The sequence below is a fragment of the Dunckerocampus dactyliophorus genome, chromosome 3 (genome assembly GCF_027744805.1).
Source record: "Dunckerocampus dactyliophorus isolate RoL2022-P2 chromosome 3, RoL_Ddac_1.1, whole genome shotgun sequence".
NCBI lineage: Eukaryota > Metazoa > Chordata > Actinopteri > Syngnathiformes > Syngnathidae > Dunckerocampus > Dunckerocampus dactyliophorus.
In genome coordinates, this window is record NC_072821.1 from 24413349 (window position 1) to 24439132 (window position 25784).

Here is a 25784-nt window from a genome sequence, read left to right on the forward strand (position 1 = left end):
AGCCATTTCATACAGACTTGGTCTAGCAACATGTATATTTGCTTAGATTTAGGCCCTGTTCAAAAAATTTGCTTCCACACTGTGTCGGACTAAAGTACGGACTAAATACTGTAGCTGCATCCAGACGGGAATGGGTCGCTAAGTGAAAACGATGTAATACACAAGGCACACGTACGTGTGGCACTGTGAACAGACACCAAACTGTCGAAGAAAGGACACATGCGCATAAGTTTGTCATCCTCCGCTTTCCAAGGCTCAGCTAGACTAGAAGTGGAATTACGTCTGCGAGTCATTATGGAGTAGAAGACAAGAAAATATCAGGAGAATGTCAACTGAGGTGAGTCATGTCCGTTAAAATATTTCCATATTATGTTGCCGACCATATTCATTGCACATGTTCAGGTTGGGTGGGGGGGGTGGGGAGGGGGGGGGCCTGTTGTTTCAGTTCTTAAAGCAAAATGATTTCCTTAGTGCAAGCAAAAAGAAAATCACATTGATTTTAGCCAATAAAACATTTGGCATAACCTCGGTTTAGATAGCATCATTTAATTTCATTCAAATTTATTTGTTTCCGTAAGAAGAGAGAATGAACCTGTCCAAACCCCCTGTTGAAAGATGAACATTTAATTGCAGGGATGTGGTGTCTTTAATTGATTTTAGAGCCCTGCCAAACTCATCTCATCCAAAACTGCTGAGGCTTCTGGGTGGATCAAAATAAAACAAAGAGTTTATCGAATTGTAATCCTTAACGCCTGAGTGTGTGAAGCACTTAAAACACCTCCAATAGTGGTGCAGCGGGGGGGTGGGGGCATGTAATCTCATCCAAGGAGAGTCATTATTGCACAACTAATCTACATCACATGTGACTCTGTTCAGTTGAAACGATACAAAGAGAGTGAAGGAAAGTCCAATCCGGAGTGTTTCTTTTTTCTTGTCACGTCACACTGTAGCTAAACCGGATCTAAACAAAAGCCACACTCAAATCCCATTTGGCTTCCATGAATGACAATTTTCTACCAGTAGTTGGACAATCTTTCTTTTACTTGTTTTACATAAAAAATAAAAAATGTGTTCTGCAATTTATTAACATAGACAACGTAAACCAAGCAGTGTTCATTTTCACCCTCAAGTCTGAATTTTGGAAATAGAAAATCAATGAACGCAACACTACTAAATGAACTGTAAGATCACAGTCACTATTGGTGGTAAAAATGTACAAAACATGCATCAGGAGTGGAAACATCAGGGCAGGTCACAAGCATCAAAAACATCTATCATCAGTCTGCAATGCATAATTAGTGCAGAATACAGTGTTTTTCTTTTCTTTTTTTTTACTTCAACACCACCCTCTCTCTCATCACTGTCGCATAAAGTGCTTTTTTTGACGGATTGGTGTCAGACTCTAGAACAAAGCAGAATTACAACAAAGCTGACCTGCCACCGGCATTTCAAATTGTTGCAGGCAAGTTGGTGTGCATATCAATCAAAACCTGGAGAACATATTGATTTGACTAAGTGCAAGTGGAATAAAGATACAGGCAGATAATGCGGCCATGTGCTTTGATTGGGTGTTTTTGTTTTGTTTGTTATTGCAAAAGATATGGATGCAAACATTTGCAAATTGAAAATATCGGGGAGAATAATTTCCATTACTCCCCGTGCCCAACAAAATATAGTCAGATTAGAAATACTTGCTGAAGGTTGTCACTCAAAGTCAGAGAAAGCTCATGAGAAGAATAACAATGAAATCATAATACAAAAGTTTAAAAACAATTGTGCATTTTGTACAATCTCTACTCAGTATGCAGAAGGTGTATGCTGTGTAACTCTCTAAGGTGCACCTCATCACTGCAAAAGAAAACCTCATATCTCTGTTTGGACACCTAGAGGTCACAGGATTTCAGAAGTTTGATATGATAATGTAGCTTAAGCAACTGAGAAATCCTAAAACCAAATACATAACTCATTCGCTGAATACCAAGCACTCCGCTGGGTTTGACAGTCCGGTAGCTATGGTCCTCGTTAACTGGAAGAAGCTCAGATTTTACTAGCTACTGCCCTCAGCATATTATGACTGATGTGATTGTTCACAGTGGCTTCTGATTATATGTTTTACAAGCAAAAACCTTACATGCGTTTCAGTTTCTTACAATATTATTATCTACACAGGTCGTACGTTTCTTGGTTACGAACGTTCTACCATAAACTAATTAAGAACTTCATTTTGGTCCCTAAACACGAGACTCTATTGAGAAGAATACAGTGCGTGCCTGCGCAGCACCGAGATGGGATAACTTTGCTGGTTAGTTAACTTTGTGCGCTTCGTTCTCACAAGCGGCAGTGTGCCAAACAAAAGGAAAGCCATCACCATGGAAGTGAAAATGAACGTCATTAAAAAACTCAGAAAGGAGAAATGGTGCTCTTTTGGTCTCAACCGCTCGACTGTCACAACCATGATTAGGGATAAAGGTTATTGAATGCTACAGGGGTCATGGTTACAAGGAGATGTGGGAGGAGAAGAGGTCATCTGACTTGACTAGCCTGGGGCTATATTTTAAGAAGGGATTATGACCATAGAGATAAGAGTAAGGAGATGTTCTCTTGCTATTACTGTTTCAGGTAATTGTATTTATTTTTATTGAGGTATTTTATGTGGTACAGTGTGAGTGACTTAACTCAGTGTTTGTAACCCAAGGACCACCTGTACTATTACGAAAATAAATTCTCATGCGATATTGATATGCCCTCATTCACCATCAACTGATAAGCATTTATTAATAATAGTTTTATGATCACGTGTTACATTATCTAAAGGACAGATAACTGTTGGCTACTAAAAACAATGAGACACAAACTCAAGTAAAGTTTCACGTGGTGAACGGTCAACCAACTCATTTGTAAATTTCTCCTCCGAAAAGTCCGGCCAGTCTTAGTCACAAAACTCCTCATCAATTGTTCTTTTTTTCCAAGGGAGTGTGTGAGTAATCCGTGACTCTTTCTAGTTTGTCTTGCGTCCTGGTATGTTGCTCATTTGAATGCTGTCTCCTTGAAGTCCTGGGTTATAATAAGCTGAGCCACCAAAGTTCAGATCCAGTGGTTCGCTGTTGTCCAATCTGAGAACTGGAAAAGAAACATTTACATATAGAGTTTACAGTTGCACTATCAAAATCATACTGTTATGTTTGAAGCAGACAAGAATGTTTAAGAGTTACATATTTGTTGTAGTTTATTGCCTTTGTAGTTGATGTGGTTCTGTTTTGAACCCACACTCTCTAAACCAAAGTGCCATTGAACATTTGTAACCTACAAAAAATACCAGAATTGCAGAATTGTCTGCTACAATGGGATATTTCACCCCCAACCACAGATCATAGTAATCTTGGCAAAGTGAAGGTATAGTAAGTGGGCACACCAAGGAATAAGGACACTTGAAATAATGAAAGAACTTGTACAACTTTGCCTGGAAGAAGCTGATAGAATAAAATGATCGTAGAGTGGAACCTCTAAAAGCAAGCACAACATGTTCCTGGAAGCTCGTCAGCCTCCTATTTTTACAGACTTACAATTATGATTAGAATCAATATTCTGCAAATAATAGAGGAAATCAAAGCATCCTTTCCAGAGGGACAATTTCTTTTTACAATTTTAACACTCTTAACTGTCATACAAGTGTACAAAGTAGATCATTACTGTTACAACAACAAAACCGGCACCACCAGTGAATGACACATATTTGCAAGCAATTGAGGAGCTCGTAAAAATGTCTATTTTTGACACTCGCCTCCAAACCCTCCTGTTAATTTCACACTATCCTCTGATTTCGGATGAAGATTTGCAATAAGAGTAATTATTCGATTCGATTCAATTTGATTTGATTCGATTCGATTCGATTCGATTCGATTCGATTCGATTCGATTCATGTCCAGAACCCTCCCCATGTGTGGGGATCAATTAACAATACTCTAATACCTTATATAGAAAGGTGTGTCTCATTCCAAATCATACCCAATCAACTCCATTTACCACAGGTGGACTCCAGTTTACACCTCAAGGCTGATCATTGGAAACAGAATGCACCTGAGCGCAATTTTGAGCTTCATGATGTGGAATACTTTATATACATGTGGTTTCTTAAGTTTTTTATTTTTGTTAAATGCTATTTTTGTTGTTATTTTTTTCTGATTACCTGTCTGGTGACTACTAACACGGCTACCACTACCGCTAAGAGCTTTACTTTTTCCACATTTTCATGCGTTTCAGCCTTATTCCAAATATTTTACACACCGCATCCCTTAATGATGACATGAAAATACTTTTTTTTTTATGTTTCCAAATTTAGAAAATAAAATGAAAAACCTAAGAAATCACATGTAAGATTTCCTAAATATTTCACACCATGAAGCCATGAAGCTCAAAATTGCACTCAGGTGCATTCTGTTTCCAATCATCATCCTCGAGATGCATCCTTCTGCTGCGAAATTGGAGTCCACCGGTGGTAAATTTAGTTGACTGGGTATGAATTGGAATGGCACACACACCTTTCTATATAAGGTATTAGAGTATTGTTGTTTGCTTGCCTAAAATCTTTGTCTACTGTGTTTTTATTGTTATTATAATAATCAACTAATTAAAGACAAAATTGCAAAATCCATCAAACCCTTCTTGAAAAATGTCATGTAAAAAGTATTGTATTGTAAAGTCTTCAAGTCTAATTTTCCTGTACGTTTTTATTGTCCACTTTGGCATTGCACAGAGTAGCCAGGACATACGTCTAACTTTTGTATTTCAAAATAAGTTCCTTTTTGGGTTCAAAACCACCTTTTTGTGACTCAATATCATTGATATCCGTCTGTGGTTGCTTTTGGAAAAAGTATAACAAAAAAACACAAAGCTGAGATCTCCTTAACCCTATTTTTCCTCTGAAATTTGCTTAAATTTCATATTTGCTGACCATGAACCACTTGACTTTATTCCGCTTTCCCAGAAAACAGTTAAAGATCGGCTCATCATTTGATATGTTACAGATGTCACCTTAGAATGATTAAAGAAAATGGATGTTTGCAATGCAGATGGGGAAAAGAACATACTGTATTTCTCTACTGAGACCCTACAAGTCATTTCAAATGGACTTTAAGAGGAAGGTTAAGTGTATAATCCAAGAGACATTTTTCTCTAAATTCATGGTGAGAATTTGACAAATTGACATCGTGCATGGTCGATTTACATGACGGGGTGAGCTCATTACAGCAGGATGGAGAATCATCTCTTGTGTGTTCATGTGTGTCTTTCACTTGTCCACTTATTGTATCATTACTGTTACATTATAGATGTTACTGTTACACATAATTACTCCTATAGTGCAACTACATACCTGGGTCAGCGGGGAACACCTCAACCAGTTTCCTGTGAGAAAAACCTTTCTGGTGTTTCCTTTTCAAGATGATGTATGCCACCAATCCCACAATGGACACAACCACAGCGGTTCCCAACACGGCCACCCACGCTTCACTTCGTTTGCTCTTACTGGCCTCTGATGAAAAACCTTCATTAAAAACAGAATGGAAGGGTTCAAAAGAGAGGAAAGAAAGGATCAACAAGTATTTCTATACATGAATAAATTTTCTACCACCTGTTCAGCGTCAGGTGTGTGCTGGAGCATATCCCAGCTGATTTTGGGCAAGAGGAGGAAACCTCTACTGACCACCAGTCAACCGCAGGGCACATACAGTATTAACAAACAATAGTTCAAACTCACATTCACACCTGTGGTCTTGGACCACAGTGGGGAGGCTCTGAAGTCCCTGGCGTAAACCCACACAAGCATGGGAAAACCAGATGTGCCATTGTTAAATAATTTGGGATGAAACATGCTTTGAAAATTGTGTTTCAAGTGACAGAACTCCACCCAATATAGCTCAGTATGGATTTACAAATCAGTGTTATCAAATATTAAAGAAAATATCACCTAATCATTAGTTAAGTCAGAATGATTCAAAAGTTATGAAAATTCTTCGTCCCTCACCACATCGTAGATTGAATATCGTACCCTCAATCAATCGCGTCTTTAAAAAAAATTATTTAATAAATGATCGCTGTTTCCAGGTTGAATACAGCCTATTATTAGAAAAAATATCCATACATTTTCTTGGCCTAAATTAAGCATTTTCAAACATAAAAATGGCTAAATTAATGAAATAAATACAAATATAAGGCATTAGTGATGGAAATATTGTCTCTTTTTAGAAAGAGGTGGCTCTTTTGGCTCTCAAGTGGCTCCTCTGATTTTTTTTTTTGCTGTCTTAAATTAATTTATTACCAAATTATGTTTATTGTGTAAAATGAATTACTAATGTAAAAAAAATACATGATATCAAATGTTTATTATTTAAATAGATTTATTTAAACCTCAATGAGCAGCTACAAAAATATATTATAATGTTATATTATAAATAAAATACAAAAACAAAGACCCGTCTCAGACAAATTAAGTCAAAATAGGTCAGTTCTCTTTAGTCAAATTTCTCGCAAACGAATCGGCTCTAAGAGCATCATAGCATGTGATGCTCAGAGTGGACACAGACGCCACCACACATATTGACCAATGGCATTTGGCTTTAACAGAAAAAAGACAAGGAAAAAACACATAGGCTCCCAATAGGCTCCCGACGACGCAAGCCGGCTCACATCGTTCATTTGAAAGAGCCAGCTCTTAGAGCTGATTTGTTTGTGACCGACACATCACTATAAGGCATTCAGAAAACGTGATATGTGTGATTATATGTTTATGACTTAGAGGTGACATCAGTTAGCTGGAGTTGACTGTTTTTAGCTGAGTGTTAGCATCGTTAGCAGCAGAGTGTAAGTGACTGGCGTGAGTTTGTGGCCGACAGCAGCTCCTGTGTGAATGTTCACTGCATATGTGTTCCCTGCTTGTTAAGAAAGCGATTGAAGTGCATCGTGAGTCTCTCCTTAACCACAAACGGCATTAACGCAGTAGCTTACACTGGTCACTTGGTGTCAGTAAGGTTACATTGAGGCAATAGCCAGTGCAGGAAGTACTTATCAGGTAGCTTCCCCACTTATCATGGTCAGGTCTGGTAGGAATTATAATAATATGTAATAGGTAATAATATTAACCTCATTTTATGCTTTGAAATTGTTTTACTTTAAGGTATTAGGTGAATGTCAGTAAATCTGAAATAAATATGATTTTTTTTTTTTAAACAACCCCTTTTTAGTTCAGTTTTGAATATTGTGCTGGAAATAATTTAGAGACAAAGAATGCACTCTTAACATTAATCAAAAATATTTTCCTTAGGATTGTTTTCTCTTGATACAATATTTACTTTACCTTAAATGCTTGGTAAAAAAAAAAAAAAAAAATTACATGGATTTGTTATTGCTTTCATTTTAGTCCTTGCTGATGAAGTGAAGCAAAAATCTTTCTCCAAATCCACTGCTGCAGTGCAAAAATATGCCTACAGAATAAATTGCAAAAAAAGTCGCAATTGCATTGGACAGTATATGTGTCATACAGTATCTGAGACCAAAAAACAGTGCTGTCTGCTGGATTGCATACATTTTCGGGACCCACGGGAACTTCACTCCGTAAGCGTGTTCACTTACTCACCCCTGATAGATAAATTATAAAAGCAAACCAGGTAACGTGTCACTAATTGTGCACCTGTTACTATAAGTATATTTGTTTCAACACATTAGCCTCGTGGAAAACCAAGATCAAGGGCCTTACATATAAAGCTTGCGTACGCACAAAACAGGGCCAAAAATGTGCATACGCCGTTATAGTACCTACAGTATAAAAACACAAATTGATGTGAGAATGTGCGCACCGCTACGCCACCTTTTTTAGTTGGTGTACGCACTTTTTGGAGACATGGCTAAAAGGCGACGCACATTTTAAGTGGTGAGGTGAAATCCTGTTATAAATAAACATGGAATGGAAGCCAATAAAGATTTATCCATTATTGCATGAAAACATCAAGCGACGTACAAGCAGTTGGTGTTTGCAAAATACAAGGAAGAAGAGTCTTGAATGTATTATGTTTATATGCATTTATTGTAATTTATTTATTCTTATGATCATTATTATATATGATTATTATTATTATTATTATTATTATTATTATTATTATTATTATTATTATTATTATTATTGTGGAAAAAAATTATATTACCATATTGTTAAATTGCCTTATTGCCTTCCGACTCCTGTGGAACTGTGAATTGTATTATGTGATGTATTCCATTGCAACTTGTATGCATGTGCAAATAAAATTAAACCATTACCATTACCAAGTTTACAAGACACAGAGCTAAATACAGTATGTCCTTAGTGCTCAGTTTCGCTATATTTTTTTGGACAATTTATGAGACAGTTTTTCATTGCATATGTCAAGTATGTCATCAATAGCAACACTGACTATGTTTACATGCAGTCAATACTCGGGTTATGGTCAATATTCTGGTTTCTGAAACATTCGGAATAACCGTTTACATGCGTGACGTTGACAAAATAAAATAAAACTGCACGGACAACGTCTCAAAGCACGGAAAACGTCATGACGCCCGGACATTTTTGAAGATGCGTTCGTACAAACCCTGCTTCGCGTGACTGCTTGCTCACCTTCTGATTTCGCTATTGCAGTACTTTCTACCATCCATAAAAGACATAATGTTCCTGTCTTTCACCATTGCTCCAAAAGTGTGGGGTTTTGCGTGTTGTCATGTTTACAAGTAGTTCCTGCCAAAGGTACAAGATTCCTTTCGAATGGAACATGCGCAGAACACAAATTAATGTTCCTTTTGATCGGCATATCCCGATAGGTGTATACAAGACCCGATTTTCATGTTAGAAAAGGAGTAACCCAGGGTAATATTCGGGTTTTTCAAAAGGGTTATTGGTGTTTACATGGCCGTGCATTAGTTCCTCATGAAATAATTATTAATATACCTAATATTTTGATGGTGTTAATGTCTCTACCATGGAGCGCCCCGTTCCACTGACGCTACTTGCTGCCACTCGCTCATCTTCCTCCAGCTGCAAATATTATGTTTTTACGGGCCTCCAGCTCTCCAACTAAGATTTCCACCTCCGTTTCGGTGAAGTGCGCTCCTCAGTACGTTTCAATGCACTAACATAGTTGGCTTACCAAAATAGTTTGGTTTCTCCCTTTTTTGCTCTTCGGTGTGAAGTTCTATTAATGCGATTGTTGGCCAAATGCTGTGTGGCTCCGAATGGCTAAGGCGTGTTGTTGAAAATATCTTTTAGCACCAGTGGAAAGAACTCAAGCAGCCATAAGTGTCCCAATGCAGGATGGCACAAAAGTACAGCATTAGTTATACAATCTTTATCAGGTGCAAGGACGTATTCCAGGTTAATCACAGCGTGTTGTCATGGAAACGGCATTGGAGAAGCTTTTTTGGAGACAGGAGGTTGCTAGCCTCGAGCAGATAATCATAGCAAATCATAGTTTTTCTAGCAAGTCAGTGTGACATTGTGTATATTAGCAAAAATACATATTTATGTTAAAATGAAACGGAATCATGATAAGATATAAAATGACCATGACAGGTGTGATAGTGGTAAGTGGTTAGTGTGTAAGAAGAGGAAGCGACACGAGAAGAGCTGTCACTCCAGAAGCCGTCGGTATTATGCATAATCTAACTTTCCATAGCTCTTTCAAGTCGTCTGTAAAGTTTTAGTGTGTGTTTAAACGGCAAAAAATCCAGCCAAACACAATCTAATTAAGATGTTCACACGCCTTTTAAAAAAGCTGGTTTTAGGCCAATTTGTGCAATAATTTGTTGTTTTAGTGCATGCAAATGTACTGACTGGGTGCAACTTGCTGGGCATGTGTGAGTTCAGTACCTGATTCACTTTAGTGAGTGACTCATAAGAACTTGAGTCAGTAAAAGAAATCGAGTTTCCAAACACTCGTATCTAACTGTTATATATTTGTTATTTTAACATAGATGCATGTATTTAGTCGGTCAAATTGTAAACAGAGTTTGTTCTTAAAAGGGTCTCAGTAGACACATGTGGACCGAAGATGCATGGCATTTGTTTCTAGTCATATTGCTTTTTTTTGTGGTCTCGCGCTCCTTTGTAGAGGTTTAACAGGTATCTTTGACCTCAGTCTCTGACCGTCTCATTCAGGTTTTTTCCACTATAACAGTGTGTCATTGTCCCTGTTGAGTAAGACGTTATAAAAGGACCCTTCAAGCAAAGTACACAGCTGAAACCCAAAACCAAGCTTTTTTTCATGTGACAGAAGGGGTGTTTGTCCTCTGCCTGTGGAAATGTGGATGTAGGTTGGTGGGAGGGTGGAAAAAAACAAAAGTTAAATAAGAAACAGTGTTGTATATGCTTTGGGTTTCGTGTTACTTTCAAATTTAAAACCTGAAAATGATCGTCTAAGGATTATGTCACCGGTAATGCCCCTATTCCCTTCTGAAGTCTGTTAGTTTGTGACAAAGCGCAAGTCAGGCAGCCTTGCTACACAATTAGAGAATTGGTCCTGCTAACATGAAACACACAGATATTTCTTAAACAACTTTACCCACTGTGGTCTGTCTTCAGTGTCCTTAAACAGAAGTCTCTTTCACACAGGGATTCTGCAAAATTGGTTCATCTTGATAATCAAGCAGTATTATTTTGAGTATTAGCCTATGTCTTTTACATAAAACACAACAAAGCGGAGGGTGTAATATATGCAAAACTTGTCAAACAGAGATAATTGCTTTAAACACAACAGGGAGGAATTTAACCGGTCCAGGAGTAGTGGAATCCCTTTTCAATCAGCCAGTGTCCCACCTCTGTTGCACCTCTGACACTACATCAGAAATCAGAAAATATCTAACTAAACATCCACCCATCTGTTTTCTACTCCTTTTCCTGGCTGGAGTCGACCCCACCTAACTTTGGGCATAAGGTGGACTACACCCTGGAAGGTTTGAATGAAATAATACTTTGCAGTCAAAAATACTATACAACTGTACCTCTTTCTGAGCTGCTCCCAGTGGATGCCTGTTTATCTGTGAGGTTGCCCTCAGGTGTTTCTGGAGCAACAGTTGTCGTCACCTCAGGAAATAATTTGGTGGGATCAGAAGGCAGCACTTTTGGCGATGATGTTGTAGATGTTTTGTTTATCTTGGTTTCTATTGTGATTGTCACAGTTGTGGTTGCAGATTCCGTTACATTGTTTGGTTCTGCATCGTTTCCTGACGTTGTGTTCTCATTTGGATTATTAATCTCTGGTGACAAGGTGGTCAACTCTATATCTGTGCGATTGGACATACCACGATTGGTGGTGGAATTATCATTAAATGGATGACTAGCTGGCGTAAGAGGCTGTGTGGTTAAGGAATTAAACTCCTCATTTTGGGTGACGTGGGTGTGGTTTGATTCTCTGTTCTCTGAGTTGCTAGTTCCATTTGTCTGTTCAGTTTGCTCTTTTGGGGCATTTGGGGATGTGGGAGGCTCAGTAGTTATGGCAACAGGCAAATCATCTGTTTTATTTTCACTCTGCTCTTCACTGTCCATGTGATTATCTTCATTATATGTTACACTGCTGACATCATTGCTTGGTTCCATAGGAGACATGTCTCCTCCTGGTTTATTTTGTTCTTCCTCTTCAGCATCAGAGCTCTGCTCACGCAGCCAGTTTTGATCAAATGTGTGCCTTGGAGAATCAGTTGAATTTTGGAGCAATACCAAGTTAGAAGTGTGTACAAGCAGTACCAGATATATTGTGGTTTTAAAATGATGTTCCATTGCTTCCTTTTTTGGTTGGTTCCCCCTGGAACAAACAGCACATCAAATTTTAAATGGAATTGCACAACTGTTTTCAAATTAAACAAAAGGAGAAAGTTCATCCAAGACCAACAGTTCAGGTTAGAAACGCTTAAACCGAGGGCCAAAGCTAAATCATGTGGTGTTACAGGTTGCTGGAGTTCAGGTTGCTAGTCCTTTAGACCTGCATGTACCGTACAGTGGTGTGAAAAAGTATTTGCCCCCTTCCTGATTTCTTATTTTTTTGCATGTTTGTCACGCTTAAATGTTTGAGATCATCAAACAAATTTAAATATTGGTCAATGACCACACAACTGAACACTTTATGCAGTTTTTAAATGAAACTTTCTATTAATAAGGCAGAAAAAAAATCCAAAGCGACATGGCCGTGTGTGGAAAAAGTGATTGCCCCCTAAACCTAATAACTGGTTGGGCCACCCTTGCAGCAACAACTGCAATCAAGCCCTTGTGATAACTTGCAAAGAGTCTCTTACAGCTCTGTGGAGGAATTTTGGCCCAATCATATTTGCAGAATTGTTGTAATTCAGCCACATTGGAGGGTTTTCCAGCATGAGCAGCCTTTTTAAGGTCATGCCACAGCATCTCAATAGGATTCAGGTCAGGACTTTGACTAGGCCACCCCAAAGTCTCCATTTTGTTTTTCTTCAGACATTCAGAGGTGGACTTGCTGGTGTGTTTTGGATCATTGTCCTGCTGCAGAACCCAAGTTGGTTTCAGCTTGAGGTCACAAACAGATAGCCAAAGATTTTCCTTCAGGATTTTTTGGTAGACAGGAGAAAATCATGGTCCCATTTATCACAGCACTTCTTCCAGGTCCTGAAGCAGCAAAACAGCCCCAGACCATCACACTACCACCACCATATTTTACTGTTGGTATGATGTTCTTTTTATGAAATGTGGCTATACTTTTATGCCAGATGTAATGGAACACATATCTTCCAAAAAGTTCACCTTTTGTCTCGTCCTACCACAGATAATTTCCCCAAAGGTCTTGAGGATCATCAAGATGTTTTCTGCCAAAATCGAGATGAGCCTTAAAGTTCTTTTTGTTCAGCAGTGGTTTTGGTCTTGGAACTCCGCCATGCAGGCCGTTTTTGCTCAGTGTCTTCCTTATGGTGGAGTCATGAACACTGACCTTAACTGAGGCAAGTGAGGCCTGCAGTTCTTTGGATGTTGTTGTGGGGTCTTTTGTGACCTCTTGGATGAGTTGTTCCTGCGCTCTTGGGGTCATTTTGGCTGGCCTTCCACTCCTGGGAAGGTTCACCACTGTTCCAACTTTTCGCCATTTGTGGATAATGGCTCTCACTGTGGTTCGCTGGAGTCCCAAAGCTGTAGAAAGGGCTTTATAACCTTTTCCACACTGATAGATCTCAAGTCATCTCAGTTAAGTTATGTTTTAACGGGGGGGGGGGGTGCAATCACTTTTTCACACAGGACCATGTAGGTTTTGTTTTCTACCTTCATAATAAAATGTTTCATTTAAAAACTGCATTTTGTGTTCAGTGTGTTGTCATTGACTAATATTTAAATTTGAAACATTTAGGTGTGACAAACATGCAAAAACGTAAGGAATCAGGAAGGGGGCAAACACTGTACATGTAAAATGTCCGCTAAATATTTTCATATCATTCAAAAGTGTATGTTGCTACAACATGAAAATCTGTGATTTGACCTTCAGTCAGATTACTGTATTTTCAGGACCATAAGTCAACCTTTTCTTCATTGTTTGGCCGGTCAAAATACATACAGTATATCCTTTAACATACAGTATGCCTGCCGCCTTTTAAGTTGCAGTGGGGTGGTGGTTGTTTTTTTGGCGACACCTAGTCCCGCAATAATTAATTGAGTTGAACTTGTAACGCAGTTAGGCACACTAATTGAATGATATACAGTAGAGCATACTGGACGCTTTTTGTTACAGAGTACTTTCTAATACGCTTCTGCCTTGGAGACTATGAGTCTGTGAATGATGCCATCCATCCATTCAATTTCTATGTCGCTTATCCTTACTAGGGTCGCATGGGTAGGCTGGAGCCTATCCTAGCTGACTTCGGGCGAGAGCCGGGGTACACCTTGGACTGGTCGCCGGTGTATTAAAAGCATCTACTAGGACATTCTGACATTTATTAAACAGGTATGTTTTTACTGTATCCATATACTTAAAAAATGTTTTACTTATTTCAGCTTTTGTAGCTTTAGTTTGTCTGCTTGTTGGTGTGAACCAGGGGTGTCCAAACTTTTTCCACTGAGGAATGCATACTGAAAAGTCAAAGTATGCTCTGCTATCTGTATATATATATAGTAAAAAGGTTGAACAATACGTACAGTATAATTAAAGACAAAGCTTTGTGTTATTATTTGTTAACAGTGTCAACATTCAAGCTTTTTCTTTTTACATAGTGCCTTGAGCTCTACTTTCCACATTTTTCTGTTTTTTGCAGCACATTTCTACCACATGCCGCGGCCCAATAAAAACAATCCGCAGGCCGCTAATGCCCCCCAACCACACTTTGGACACCACTGGTTTAAATGAAGAATGAAGAAATGTACCACTAAAAACTGTTGTAAGTGTTAAGCATTGATGCACTGACTGCTCATTGAAGTGCGAGTTATTGAATGATTAGCATTTTACATAAAGTGTTGCTTTTGTTCCCCAAAGCATGCGACTTGTCAGTGTTGTGCGCTGCCTGTGTCTCTGCTACTACTACTACTACCACTACTACTACTAGTACTACTACTACTACTACTACAGCATTGACTATAGTGCAAAATGTTAGCTCAGCTAATTAACTCCAAGCCAAGCCCCTCTGTTCAAGCTAATGATGTCGCAGTACCTACCTGACTCGACATGTCACGCTTGAGCAATCGCCCGGTGGAAGGGGAGTAATGCCTTTCACTGATTCAGCTTCAAAGAAGCATCTCCACGCATATAGTGCCCTTTTAAACTCATTTTACCCCCGCAGAGTGTGCTTTTTGTGTGAGTGAATAAAAGAGACGGTCAAAAACAGAAACAGATGTAGCTTGGCTAGCTTGTCTAATGGGATCAGCCTCTGCACACACACACATCATTACAAAATCCTCAACAAACTGTAATGCCTGTGCTTGTGGTTAAGGAAGATGGAGTTGCGATGCAATTCCAATCGTTTTAATAACAAACAGCAAACAACACAACACGTAAACACACTCATACAGCCTGAGTTCCACTCCTGCTCGCTGACGAGATGACTCACAATGAGATTCTGTAGATTCTGTTTTTATTGGCAAATTCCGCAAGTCCTTACGCAGAAATCACAGGCCCCTATGCATAGCACTCGCTTGCAATCTTGTCTCTCTTAGGTTTTGCCATTTCTGCTTGCCCGGAACAATTTTTATTCAGTGATCACGATCTATGTGGAGGCACTGCCTTGTTCAAGACAGTAGATCCACCTAGTTTTTAAACGAAGAAGTACAACAGTTAAGTACATGTTATATGCGCGCCATACTAAATTTAGATTTTTAGACTTTGATACAGGCCAGTTAAAAATGGATGGCGTGGGCCACAGTATGGACACCCCTGGTTTAAACATTGCCCCCTCCGTCTGGCTTTTTCTTCTTCTCTTGTGCATTTAATGTGGCATCATGACACTCCGAAAAAAAAGATGCTCATTGTATTGTATTGTATTGTATTGTACTTTATTTATCCCACAGCGTCTTATCGGTATTCGACTTATCGTCCAGTAAGACTGATATGTTTTTTTCGTCTTCATTACGCATTTTTTGACTCATGCACTATACTCCGGAAAATACGGTACTGTGTTTACATTCAAACAATACTCATTGCAGCTATTTGTCCCACCCAATGTCTTTTTTCCAAAATGAGTTTTTGACAGTACAATTAACGCACGTTAACGATTATGACTGATAATTTGAAAGATGATTTTCAATATCTACACACTATATATAATTATTTTATGACTAGTTTGCCTTTTTTAAGGGACTTTAGCTGCCCAGCCCTCAGCTGCACTCAAATGAGAGGTACTTTGTTGATTATAATACTAACTGGAACAGACACAAGCAAATCTGGCAATACTGAATTTCTGGATTTACTGGTAGAAATATCATACTGCAGTTAAGTGGTTGAAAATGTACATTTTGTGTTTAATTCATGAAGAGAACTTGGCTCTACTTTCAGTTGAATTTTATAGTGAAAGCTTGGAACTGAAAAAAAACCACCCATTTTTACTGAAAACATAATTTGATGGGCATTATTTAATTGCAATATAATTTGTCACCAGTGACCTGGGAAAGTCTGTTTATTTGGGAGGGGTGTTTATTTTGCACATATATGCAATGGGCGGGGCTGCTAATGATGTCTCAAAGCTTCAATCTTCTTTCGTAATACAACACAGGGGATGCGGTGTCTGTTACATCTCTTTGAGCACAACAGTGAATGCTTATAAGCTTCACATTAGCTGCCTGTTGCACTGTATGGCCATCCCAGTGTTGTGACAATGTGAGTATCATTAGCCCAACAATGTCTTTCTTGGGACATTTAGTTTCTTAATTATAACAGCCAGGCAATCCCAAGTGACGCTGTGCATGTGCTGTTTTTAAACAGTCTGGGATTAACTTGGCCTGCCTTCATTCCAGAACTGACACCTGTTAATTGGCAAAAAAATATCAGTAAAAATACGCCAACATGTTGCAAAGGTTAGGTAAAACTGAATAAAGTTTGGAATGTATAAGCAGACTTCTACTAACAAGTGTCAGAGACCATTCTCACTTTATTGCCTGGTGAAAAGATTTCCAACCCTGCGAGCCTCTTCAGAATCTGGAGCGTATAAAATCCCAGCTGTTCTGTCAGGCATGACTTCATAGTGCCTCACATAAACATACTCTCAGTCAGACCTCTAAGGCTACCTAAAGCAACTAATCTTCTGACATTTGTTAGTTTGATACGTCCTGTCTCATCTTTAGAGAGGCAATTTGTTCAGAACAGTACAATGTCTGAAACATCAAATTAATTACTATATACGGATTTTCACATTTGCGGATCACCATTCACAGCCAAAAAAAAAAATGGTCAAAAATATATTGTTTTCTTAAAATTAAGCCAAAAATACATGTTATTCACCATAAATTGGCAATAATTTATAAAGAGATGATAATGTACAGTATGCATGTACCACTGTTAGAATGCCCACAATTTTTACATGTTTATGTCTTTATGCCGACCAGTCCAGGGTGTACCCCGCCTCTCGCCCGAAGTCAGCTAGGATAGGCTCCAGAATACCCCCCAACCCGAGTGAAGATAAGCGGCATAGAAGATGGATGGATGGATGGGTGTCTTTATGCTCCACTGATAATGTTCTTTCAGCTAAATCTAATCTAATAATTATAACTGGTCACTTTTAGTGCAAACGTTCTTTTGAAAACGGAGGAGAACATCAACGTCAAGCTAGCAGGAAGGTTTATAAGTGGCAGGGGGAGCCATGTGTAAAGAAATATACTATTTTTAGGAGGGTATCATTCACCCGGGGAACTACCGGATTCATACCTTCAACAAGTCTTATTCTGGTGTATGGACAATCCCTAGAATACATGTCACGTTAATTGTGTAAGTGTGATGAAATATCGATATATCAAACAGTTGCGATGATTTAACTCAATTTAACTTGATATGCTCTCGCCGTGTATCATTTAAAAATTATTAATATATAGCCGTTATAAACTTCCTTCACCGTTCCTCCTCAGTGAGTCGAGTCACCATTTTATGTCATCCAGGAGGAGCTCCTCACGAGAATGGCAGCAAATTGGGCGTAACTCACAGATGACGTGCAGTATTGATGCATCCTGAAGGGATCGGGCGTGCATGAGCTGGAAGTTTCTTGTCAATTGCTGTCCTTGAATAGAGGAAAAGCTACAAACAGTAGTGCCGGCTAGAGCTAGCTTTTAAAAACCATTGAAATGCAAGATATTGTTATGCTCTGCTGAACGAATGCATGAATTTGACTGCTAAAATTGAGGATTATATGCCCAATCTGAACAGGAGGTGATCAGACTTTTACAACAAAGTATCAGAACTTTTCCTGGAGAAAGAGGATGCATGTACCGTAAATTCCGGTGTATAAGCCGCTACTTTTTTGCAAACTATGAACCCTTCGGCTTATACCCCATACGGCTAATATATGGCTAAAAACTACATTTCCCATGATGGTGTGGTCATGTTTTAATCTTGTGACATCTCCTATACATCACAACTACTACTAATCGTTTTAAATTTGTATTTCAGGAAACGCTATTACTAAGATAGTCCATCATAAGGGCAAAAGAAAAGTTCAGGAAACGACCACAAAACGCTGAGAAGCCACAATTCTCGGCGTTTGCTAAGCCTGTCGCTCTAGTTGAGTGTATGCAGACGCTGCAGTTTACAGTGAGCAACAACAAGCACAATTGATACTAAAATCAAATGTAAAGCATAGTTGGATTTGGATTATTCAATCAACACAATAAATACACCGCCAAGATCGCAAAGCAGAATGAAAACAAAAAAAAAAAGAGGGACGTCTTTGTGCAGCGATGGCACTGACACATGCCTGCATCTGCCAGATCCACGCACTATGATGACTCAAAGGCAGCCACAAAGGTGCCACTGTACCGTGGTTCTTATGAAGTCCAAAGGATAACTCCAGCAGAAATAATGTGTAATATCCAGCAATCTCACAAGTGACCCTATGTAAACCTTGCGCAATGTACGTAGTGCCACAGGTGTACACGTCCTATCTGCTCACGTATCCTATGCATCAATAAAGAGAAATACAGATACAATAAAGCATATAAAAAAAACATAAAATGCTGTGTCGTTTTCTTGGAGATGAATAAAGTATCTATCTATCCCTCTCACACTGACTACCAAAAATAAGTAGACCTTCTTCTTCATCTTCTTGTTTATGGCGGGTTGCAACCAACGTTTAGGTGTATATTGCCACCTACTGTGATGGAATGTAGACCTGTTGTGCACATTCGCAGTGACAAACCGGTAGTGACAAGCTTCCATCATACTGTAGAACATACACAAAGAAATGAAATTGATGCCGCTTTCAAGTTAAAGGTAATGGCTTTGAGGTGAGCGGCATAGATGATGGATGGATGGATGGACGGCAATGGATTTGGCTGTCAAGACAAGAAAACATGGCTGCTTCGCATAGGACTACTGCCTGTTGAAGACCATTACCATGCTGCTACATGACCACGGCACTCACAGACACCCCACCTCGTCTCCGTTCCTCATCAGCTTGCGAATTTTCCTCCATCTCCACTGCATTTCTCCCAAATGTGCTCCTCCTCCTTCACCTCACTTTCGCCACCTGTTTCAGTCCACCTTCTCCACCTTCCCACACCGAAAGAGAGAGAGAGCCGACAACCATGTGTGACGAAGGAATTAGGACGCTGTTCAATTCTGACAGGGATAGGCTATTGTTATCTATCTTATTGTTACATGCACTGTTCGGCACTGTTTACACAAGCTGTGTACTGTTCTGCACTGTTTGTAAAAAAGCATTTATTTTATTAAAAGTTTGGAAAATCTTTCTTGTAACGTCTTTCCGTGCACTAAATATCCAATGTTATGATGTGCACACCTGCGGCTCATACGCCGGTGCGGCTGATATCAGAACAATCAGTTTTTCCTCTAAATTTAGTAGGTGCGGCTTATACACCAGTGCGGGCTATTTGCCGGAATTTACGGTACTTCATATACATTGGGTTTTGGGTTAATAAAAAAATTAATAAATGGAATTAAGAAGTTTCTGAATTTTTTTTTAACCAAAGTAAATTAGTCTTTTCTTTCTTTTGATTATTATCTTAGGGGCCCGTTCTCTCGTTTTAAAGTGTTATTCTATGTGTTTGGAGTTTGCGCGTTTCCCTTTTTCGTATTCGCTCACACAGACTCCTGACATTCACGGAACATGGAGTTTTCCTAAAAATTGTGATTGTCATTGAAATCCATGAAAACGATAAAGCACACAAGGCCTAACCACTGAAGGATAATGCAACAGGTTTAACTGATATGTGCATTTCACCAAGAATCATATTAGGCTACACTGTGTTCCGTTGCATAGCCTTCTTCTTATGCTTTTGAGCGCGTGTGTGTCATCATGGTGATGCGGGCTTGTGTGTGATGTTCGGAGTTCTGTCAAGTCCAACTGTTGCTGTTAACGCGTCACAAAGGGCTTTGGGTTTGTGTATGTATGTGTGTGTACGTGTCTGTGTGTGTGTGTGCGCGATCGGGAAGCGTGACAGTTAGTTGACAGTTGGCTGCATTTGTATTTGCCTGCTACGTTCTTCCTAATCCTTGTCGCATGGTTGTGGCCGACAGCAACCTGTCGTGTTGAATAAAGCGATTGTTGATTGATTGACTCTGGTTAAAATAATGCTGCAAAATATAAACTATGAATGTTTATTTTTTGTTTCACCCTATTGCCGTACCTTGATATTATCGTGAGCCATGTGTCGCAAATCACATATCGTGAGGTAGCCTGAGATTCCCAGCCCTACTACTACTAGGCTACTACAGGTATTTAATGAGTGATGAAACTGACATATACAAGTACAAGCCTTAAACTTGGATCACTCACATATCTACAAAACACAAACTATATATTAGATGCTTGCAGAGATAAAATTTAAGTCATATTCTGTGTGTATAAGCACAGATGTTTTTAGGAACAATAGAGCTGAAAATAGTGTGGAAGGTCTCACAAGGTTTTCGAAGAAGAGGGACAAAAAACAGGGGTATCTAGCGATGCAGTACATTTTAAAAGCAATGTCATGTTGAGTTGTTTTCAATGGATCACCAGCCTGTTGCCGATACCATGGGAAAGTGGATGCTGTGCACAAACTGGAGTCATGTGCTAAACATTAAAGATCATTTAAAATGTATTTTTATCAATTGTCCTGGCATTCATTCTTCAGGGATAGTACTTTTTATACCGCTACGCAGCAATAACAAATTGAAATTTATACTAAAATGTCCAAATGAGTCGCATTGACATACTACTGTACACAGTGACATGTGGTGAGGTTCATGGCTGGTGAACCTCCTTTTGGAGTTTTTTTTTATGTTTATACAGGTTGCTGTTTAAGAGAATAACCAAAAGGAGAATTATTCACCTAATTATTATTATTATTATTTTTTATACATATATAATTTGAAAAGCATTTGTATTCTTACCTTTTATTTGTATATGAGGTACAGCAGCCTTTCCTTCTCCAGGAAAAGTTCTGATACTTTGTTGTAAAAGTCTGATCACCTCTTGGTTGTTATGGGTATATAATCCTCCATCTTCATGCAGGCAAATTCATTCAATCATTCAGCAGAACATAAAATTATATTGAATGATTTGATTTTCTCATGCAAGCCCCCACCCCTTCAGGATGCAGAGGTAATACAAGGGCTTTTCATATCACATTTTTATGTATTTTATTGCCTGATTAGCAAGAATAATGATGTCACACTTATATTAAAGACATTATACAGGCTGTAGAAAGCCTTGGTGTATAATAAATGTTTCTGCAATATTATATTACTGGCCACATGCTGCTTAGGTTTCTTCCCCGTATTTGATCAAGAAAAATCTGAAAATCTGAAAAATCTGCTATTTTTACGTTTTTAAATGACTGGAATCATACAGAGATTACATTTATCATACAGTTCAATGGAAAAATATTAATATTTATTTTATGTTATTATTTGTTTTTGTATTTTTCATCATCATTGCCTCCGCGACCGCACATCATTCACTGTACATTTTCATCCTTCTAGCATGTAGTATGTTCACTACTATATAAAACATATCTACTAGAAAAATAGCAGCTTTGCCTTTTCAATGCGATTGTTGCTCTTTATAAATAACTTGACTCCTTCGTCTTCATTCCCTGACGTAAATGTCAGCACTAGAGAGTTTTAAGAATATGTAGCAGCAGCATGAGATGTTTTAGTCCTTTCACATTTGCAACATTTACGTCCTAAGTTGGAACCTCTCCAGAAACTGCGAGGTAATGCTCACGTTGTGTACATTTTGTCCAGTCGATGGCTGAGAACATTTTCTTTAAATGCCTCTATAAGGATAAATTTGAAAGGTTTTTATTTCCTTGTTAAAAAACACTGACGCACTTCACGAGTTATTGACAATGTCCACAGTCAGAAAAAATTAATAGACCACTCTTGTTTCTTCACTTTATTGCTCCATTTTAATGCCTGATACAATTAAAGGTACCTTTTTGTTTGGACAAATATAACATCCATCCATCCATTTTCTATGCCGCTTCTCCTTTTTAGGGTTGCGGGGGCCAACTTCGGGCGACAGGCGGGGTACACCCAGGACTGGTCGCCAGCCAATCGCAGGGCACATACAGTATAGACAAACAACCATTATCACTCACATTCATACCTATGGACAATTTAGAGTCGCCAATTAACTTAACATGCATGGTTTTGGATGTGGGAGAAACCCGGAGTACCCGGAGAAAACCCACGCACGCACGCGGAGAACATGCAGACTCCACTCAGAAATGGCCAAGGGAGAATCAAACCCAGATCTCCAGACTGTTACTGTGTTGGCCAACATGCTAACCACTAGACCACCATGCAGCCCACAAATATAACAATGACAACAAAAATAGCTTATAAGAGTAACATTTTTTGGCAGTACGATGCTATAGCTATTCATGTAAGAACTTAAGTGATTTTGGTTAAGTTGCTAGATATCAGCTCTTAAATTAAACTCTTATGAGCTATATTTGTTATCATCATTATATTTAACCAAACAAATGTACCTTTAGTTGCATCAGGCATTAAAATCAATAAACTGAAGAAACAAGGGTGGTCTAATCATTTTTTCCATGACTGTATTTCCTTAGAGTCTGACATTGACCTTATACTCTCCATGAAAATTAAATAAATTGAACCTTCCTCAATCAGTGCTTACCTTATTGTGAGGCTGTCTCAGATGAGAACAGGTGCACAAGCGACAAATTTCTTCACTGACTGACCAACTTGAGTGATTCAGCAGTCACCCAGCGAGAGGAGGGAGCACTCACGCAGGGAACAACCTGCTCAACCTGCTTCTACGCCTCTCAGCAATAATGACACACCCTCAACTGCCGTCATGCTATGAAAGTCATGGAGATGGAGATAAATAGGTGCACCCAAGAAGGGGAAAAAAACACTGTAAGGGTTTAACTTGAGTCACTTAACTGTTAAATGTCACATTCACATTGTAATAGCTTGGTCGTATCCGTTTCTGGGTTTCCAGGCGATATCTGTGAATTCCCACAGTGAGCAGAGCTTCTGGCTACAGGTCCCATGTGTCTTTTCTTCCCTTGTCGAAACACTGGAATCGGCTGCTGTCGTCATAGCAACACAAAGGTGCCTGGCGAGCTCAGGTTTCATGCACACACCTTTGTCTATCTAGCGAGTGACATGTGACTTTCAGAGCTCACCTTGATGAGTGTCAAATGAACCGTGATTGTTTTTTCTTTTTTGTTGACTGCGTCACAAGGTGGCTGAAATTAGATTTTAGTGGTTGAGTGAAGCGGATGAAGTGGCACTCAGTGCCGCTGTACTTTCCTGCACAAGTTAACGTTAAGAGTGTATCGTCTTTCACTGCTTAGGAAGTGAGCATTTCAAAAATCAGAGCAATGGACACACCAAAGTTAGGTGTGACTGCTCTGACATAAATACATACAATACAGTAAGAAACTAAGAAACTCCTCCCTAGGTGGAGCCGCCTCAGTGAAATATGATAATATGAGGTGAAGCGCAGTCACGAGAGGACAAACATGCGACCTCTGCCATCCAGATGAATGAATGCCAATGGGGGTGAAGAGACATTTGTTATTATTATCTTGATTTGCCCACGTCATTTTATGTGATCAGCGAAAGCCTGCATATGATGTATGTCATGCTAAATGCGCTATGGACACGCTATGTATTTAAATGACAAATGAAGCGGAATGTCAAGATCGCTCATCCTAAATAAAAATGTTTTGGCATCGGCTGTGAATATGACCAGTTTGTTTTGTTGTTTGTTTTAAATGTGGCAGTTGTCTACGCTTTTTCGGGAAATGCATTGAAGTGAATCACTCTAGGCTACAGTGTGTCTTCACAACAAAACCATGTACACACAAACATGGGCGTGTATAATGGAAAAATGAACCTCAAGAGAATCATATTAATAAATAAAAGGTTGTTTTGTTACCTGACTATTACTGAGGGGCATAGAACACATATCTTAAAGAAATATGTTTTATTTATTTTTTTAATTTTAATATTAATCACTAAAGTAACGTCTATAGTGTTCGGGTCAATTTCAACCCATATATTAACATCAAGAAAAGGCAAAAAAGTTATTTTTTTCAGCAACAGAACTTTAATATAAACTGGAAAAAAAAAGAAGAGCAGAACACGTCATGACACAAAATTGATTTCCATGGCCAAATACAAAACAACCAATCAAGCAAATCAAACGAATAGAAATAAAATACTAGTTCCAAAACAAAATCAGAGTAAAATCTTTTGTGTGCAAGAACATGCTTGTGTATGTCTGTGTTTAGATGCATGTGTGGCAAAAAGTGACACTTTTTGTGTCTTCTTTGCAGAGATATTTCTTGCAGTTGAAACACAATACATACAGTACATCTGTCTTTCTGTCCTTACTGCTTGGGCAGACCTGACATGTGTTTCTTTTCCAATCTGGTGGCCTGAATGGGGTCGGGGCTGTTCTGATAGGTGTTGAACATTAGCAGGAAGAGCTGCACCCATCACTCCCAAACATCCCTGACTGGAGCAAGCTTTTCAGATCTTGCTCTGGTCTCTCTGTTGTCAAATCTGAGGATTCTTTGTCATTTGAAATATCTGAAGTGACATTGTTGACCGGAAAATAATATTTCTGCCTGTCGATGTGTCCAATAGACTATCAGTGGCCTCATTGCAGGATCTGTACACTCCAGCAAGAAGAAGAACACCAATGAAAGCATCCAGGAATTCCTCATCAATTTCTTTCCACATGTCGCCATAGACATTTGTTCCTTCAGTGTTTGTTATCGTAATGATGATTCTTTTCAGTGACAGTGGCATAAAAAACTCAAAACATGTCTTAATGTCACTGACTCTGGTCTGTTACGCTGCGATGTGTGGTTGGACACCATATGAAGAGGCGAGAAGCAGTGGAGGTGGTAAGAGTCTTTCATGGTCCAAAAACGTTAACCAAAACCAATGCCGAAAAAGTTAGACCATGAGAAATAAAATTTTAACCTGGCTGAGGCAAGCAGCTGCTGGAGACACAACGCGAGAAGTGTAGAAGGGACTAATAACGAGGCAAAGCTCTACTGTAGTGGTAGTTGGTGCAATAATCTGGCATCTCACAGCTGGCAGTACTGGGCATAAATAGGCAGGTGGTGACAGGAGACAAGTGCGTCCAGCAGCTCCGCCTCCAGCCGGGAGTAGGGGATCTAAAGGACAAACAAACACAAGGAGAAGGCAGGAAAACAGAACAAGGACATGTGAATGTGACAGTACCCCCCCACAAATGGGCGCCGCCTGGCAGCCTACCTGGCAGCCTACCTGGCTTCTCCAGGAAACAACCGTAAAAGTCAAGAGAGCCAAGTGGGGTCTAAAATAAGGGAGCCAGAGACCCAGGAGCGGTCCTCGGGGCCGTACTCCTTACAGTCCACTGGGTACTGGAAACCCCTGCCCCTTCTTCTCACGTCTAAAATGGCCTTGACCGAGAACGCTGGGTGGCCGTCAACGAGCCTGGGAGGAGGGGGAAGCACCTCGGAAGGGCTCAGGTCGCTGGAGGTGACAGGCTTGAAGAGGGAGTTGTGGTGTATGTGCTAATGTACGTGGGCTGTAGCTTTTTGGGCTCTATGTGGAGAGGCTGATCTTGGGAGGATAGCCACACCCTCTGTCCAG

At 39.3% G+C, this 25784-nt stretch overlaps 1 protein-coding gene across 2 annotated transcripts; it reads right to left on the reverse strand.

Annotated features, from left to right (window-relative positions):
- Window positions 1-1067: 1067 nt before the first annotated feature.
- Window positions 1068-22943, reverse strand: muc15 (mucin 15, cell surface associated). 2 transcript variants are annotated; one of them, XM_054771612.1, is made up of 4 exons: window positions 22801-22943; window positions 11020-11819; window positions 5372-5542; window positions 1068-3120 (listed from the first exon to the last, which is right to left on the reverse strand). In XM_054771612.1, exons 2-4 carry the CDS (start codon window positions 11792-11794, stop codon window positions 2999-3001), a joined length of 1068 nt encoding a protein of 355 aa, XP_054627587.1. In that variant the 5' UTR covers window positions 11795-11819; window positions 22801-22943; the 3' UTR covers window positions 1068-2998. The 2 variants fall into 2 exon arrangements, with proteins under 2 accessions (XP_054627587.1, XP_054627588.1); XM_054771613.1 differs by lacking the exon at window positions 22801-22943 and adding an exon at window positions 19086-19202.
- Between the last annotated feature and the right edge of the window lie 2841 nt (window positions 22944-25784).

Excerpts from the sequence above, each read along its gene's own strand:
- muc15 (XM_054771612.1), bottom strand. The coding sequence starts at position 11,794 with ATGGAACATCATTTTAAAACCACAATATATCTGGTACTGCTTGTACAC. Across the intron at positions 5,543-11,019 it reads TGGGAGCAGCTCAGAAAGAG|GTTTTTCATCAGAGGCCAGT; the intron begins GTACAGTTGTAT and ends TTTTTAATGAAG. Across the intron at positions 3,121-5,371 it reads GGTGTTCCCCGCTGACCCAG|TTCTCAGATTGGACAACAGC; the intron begins GTATGTAGTTGC and ends TTTCTTTTCCAG.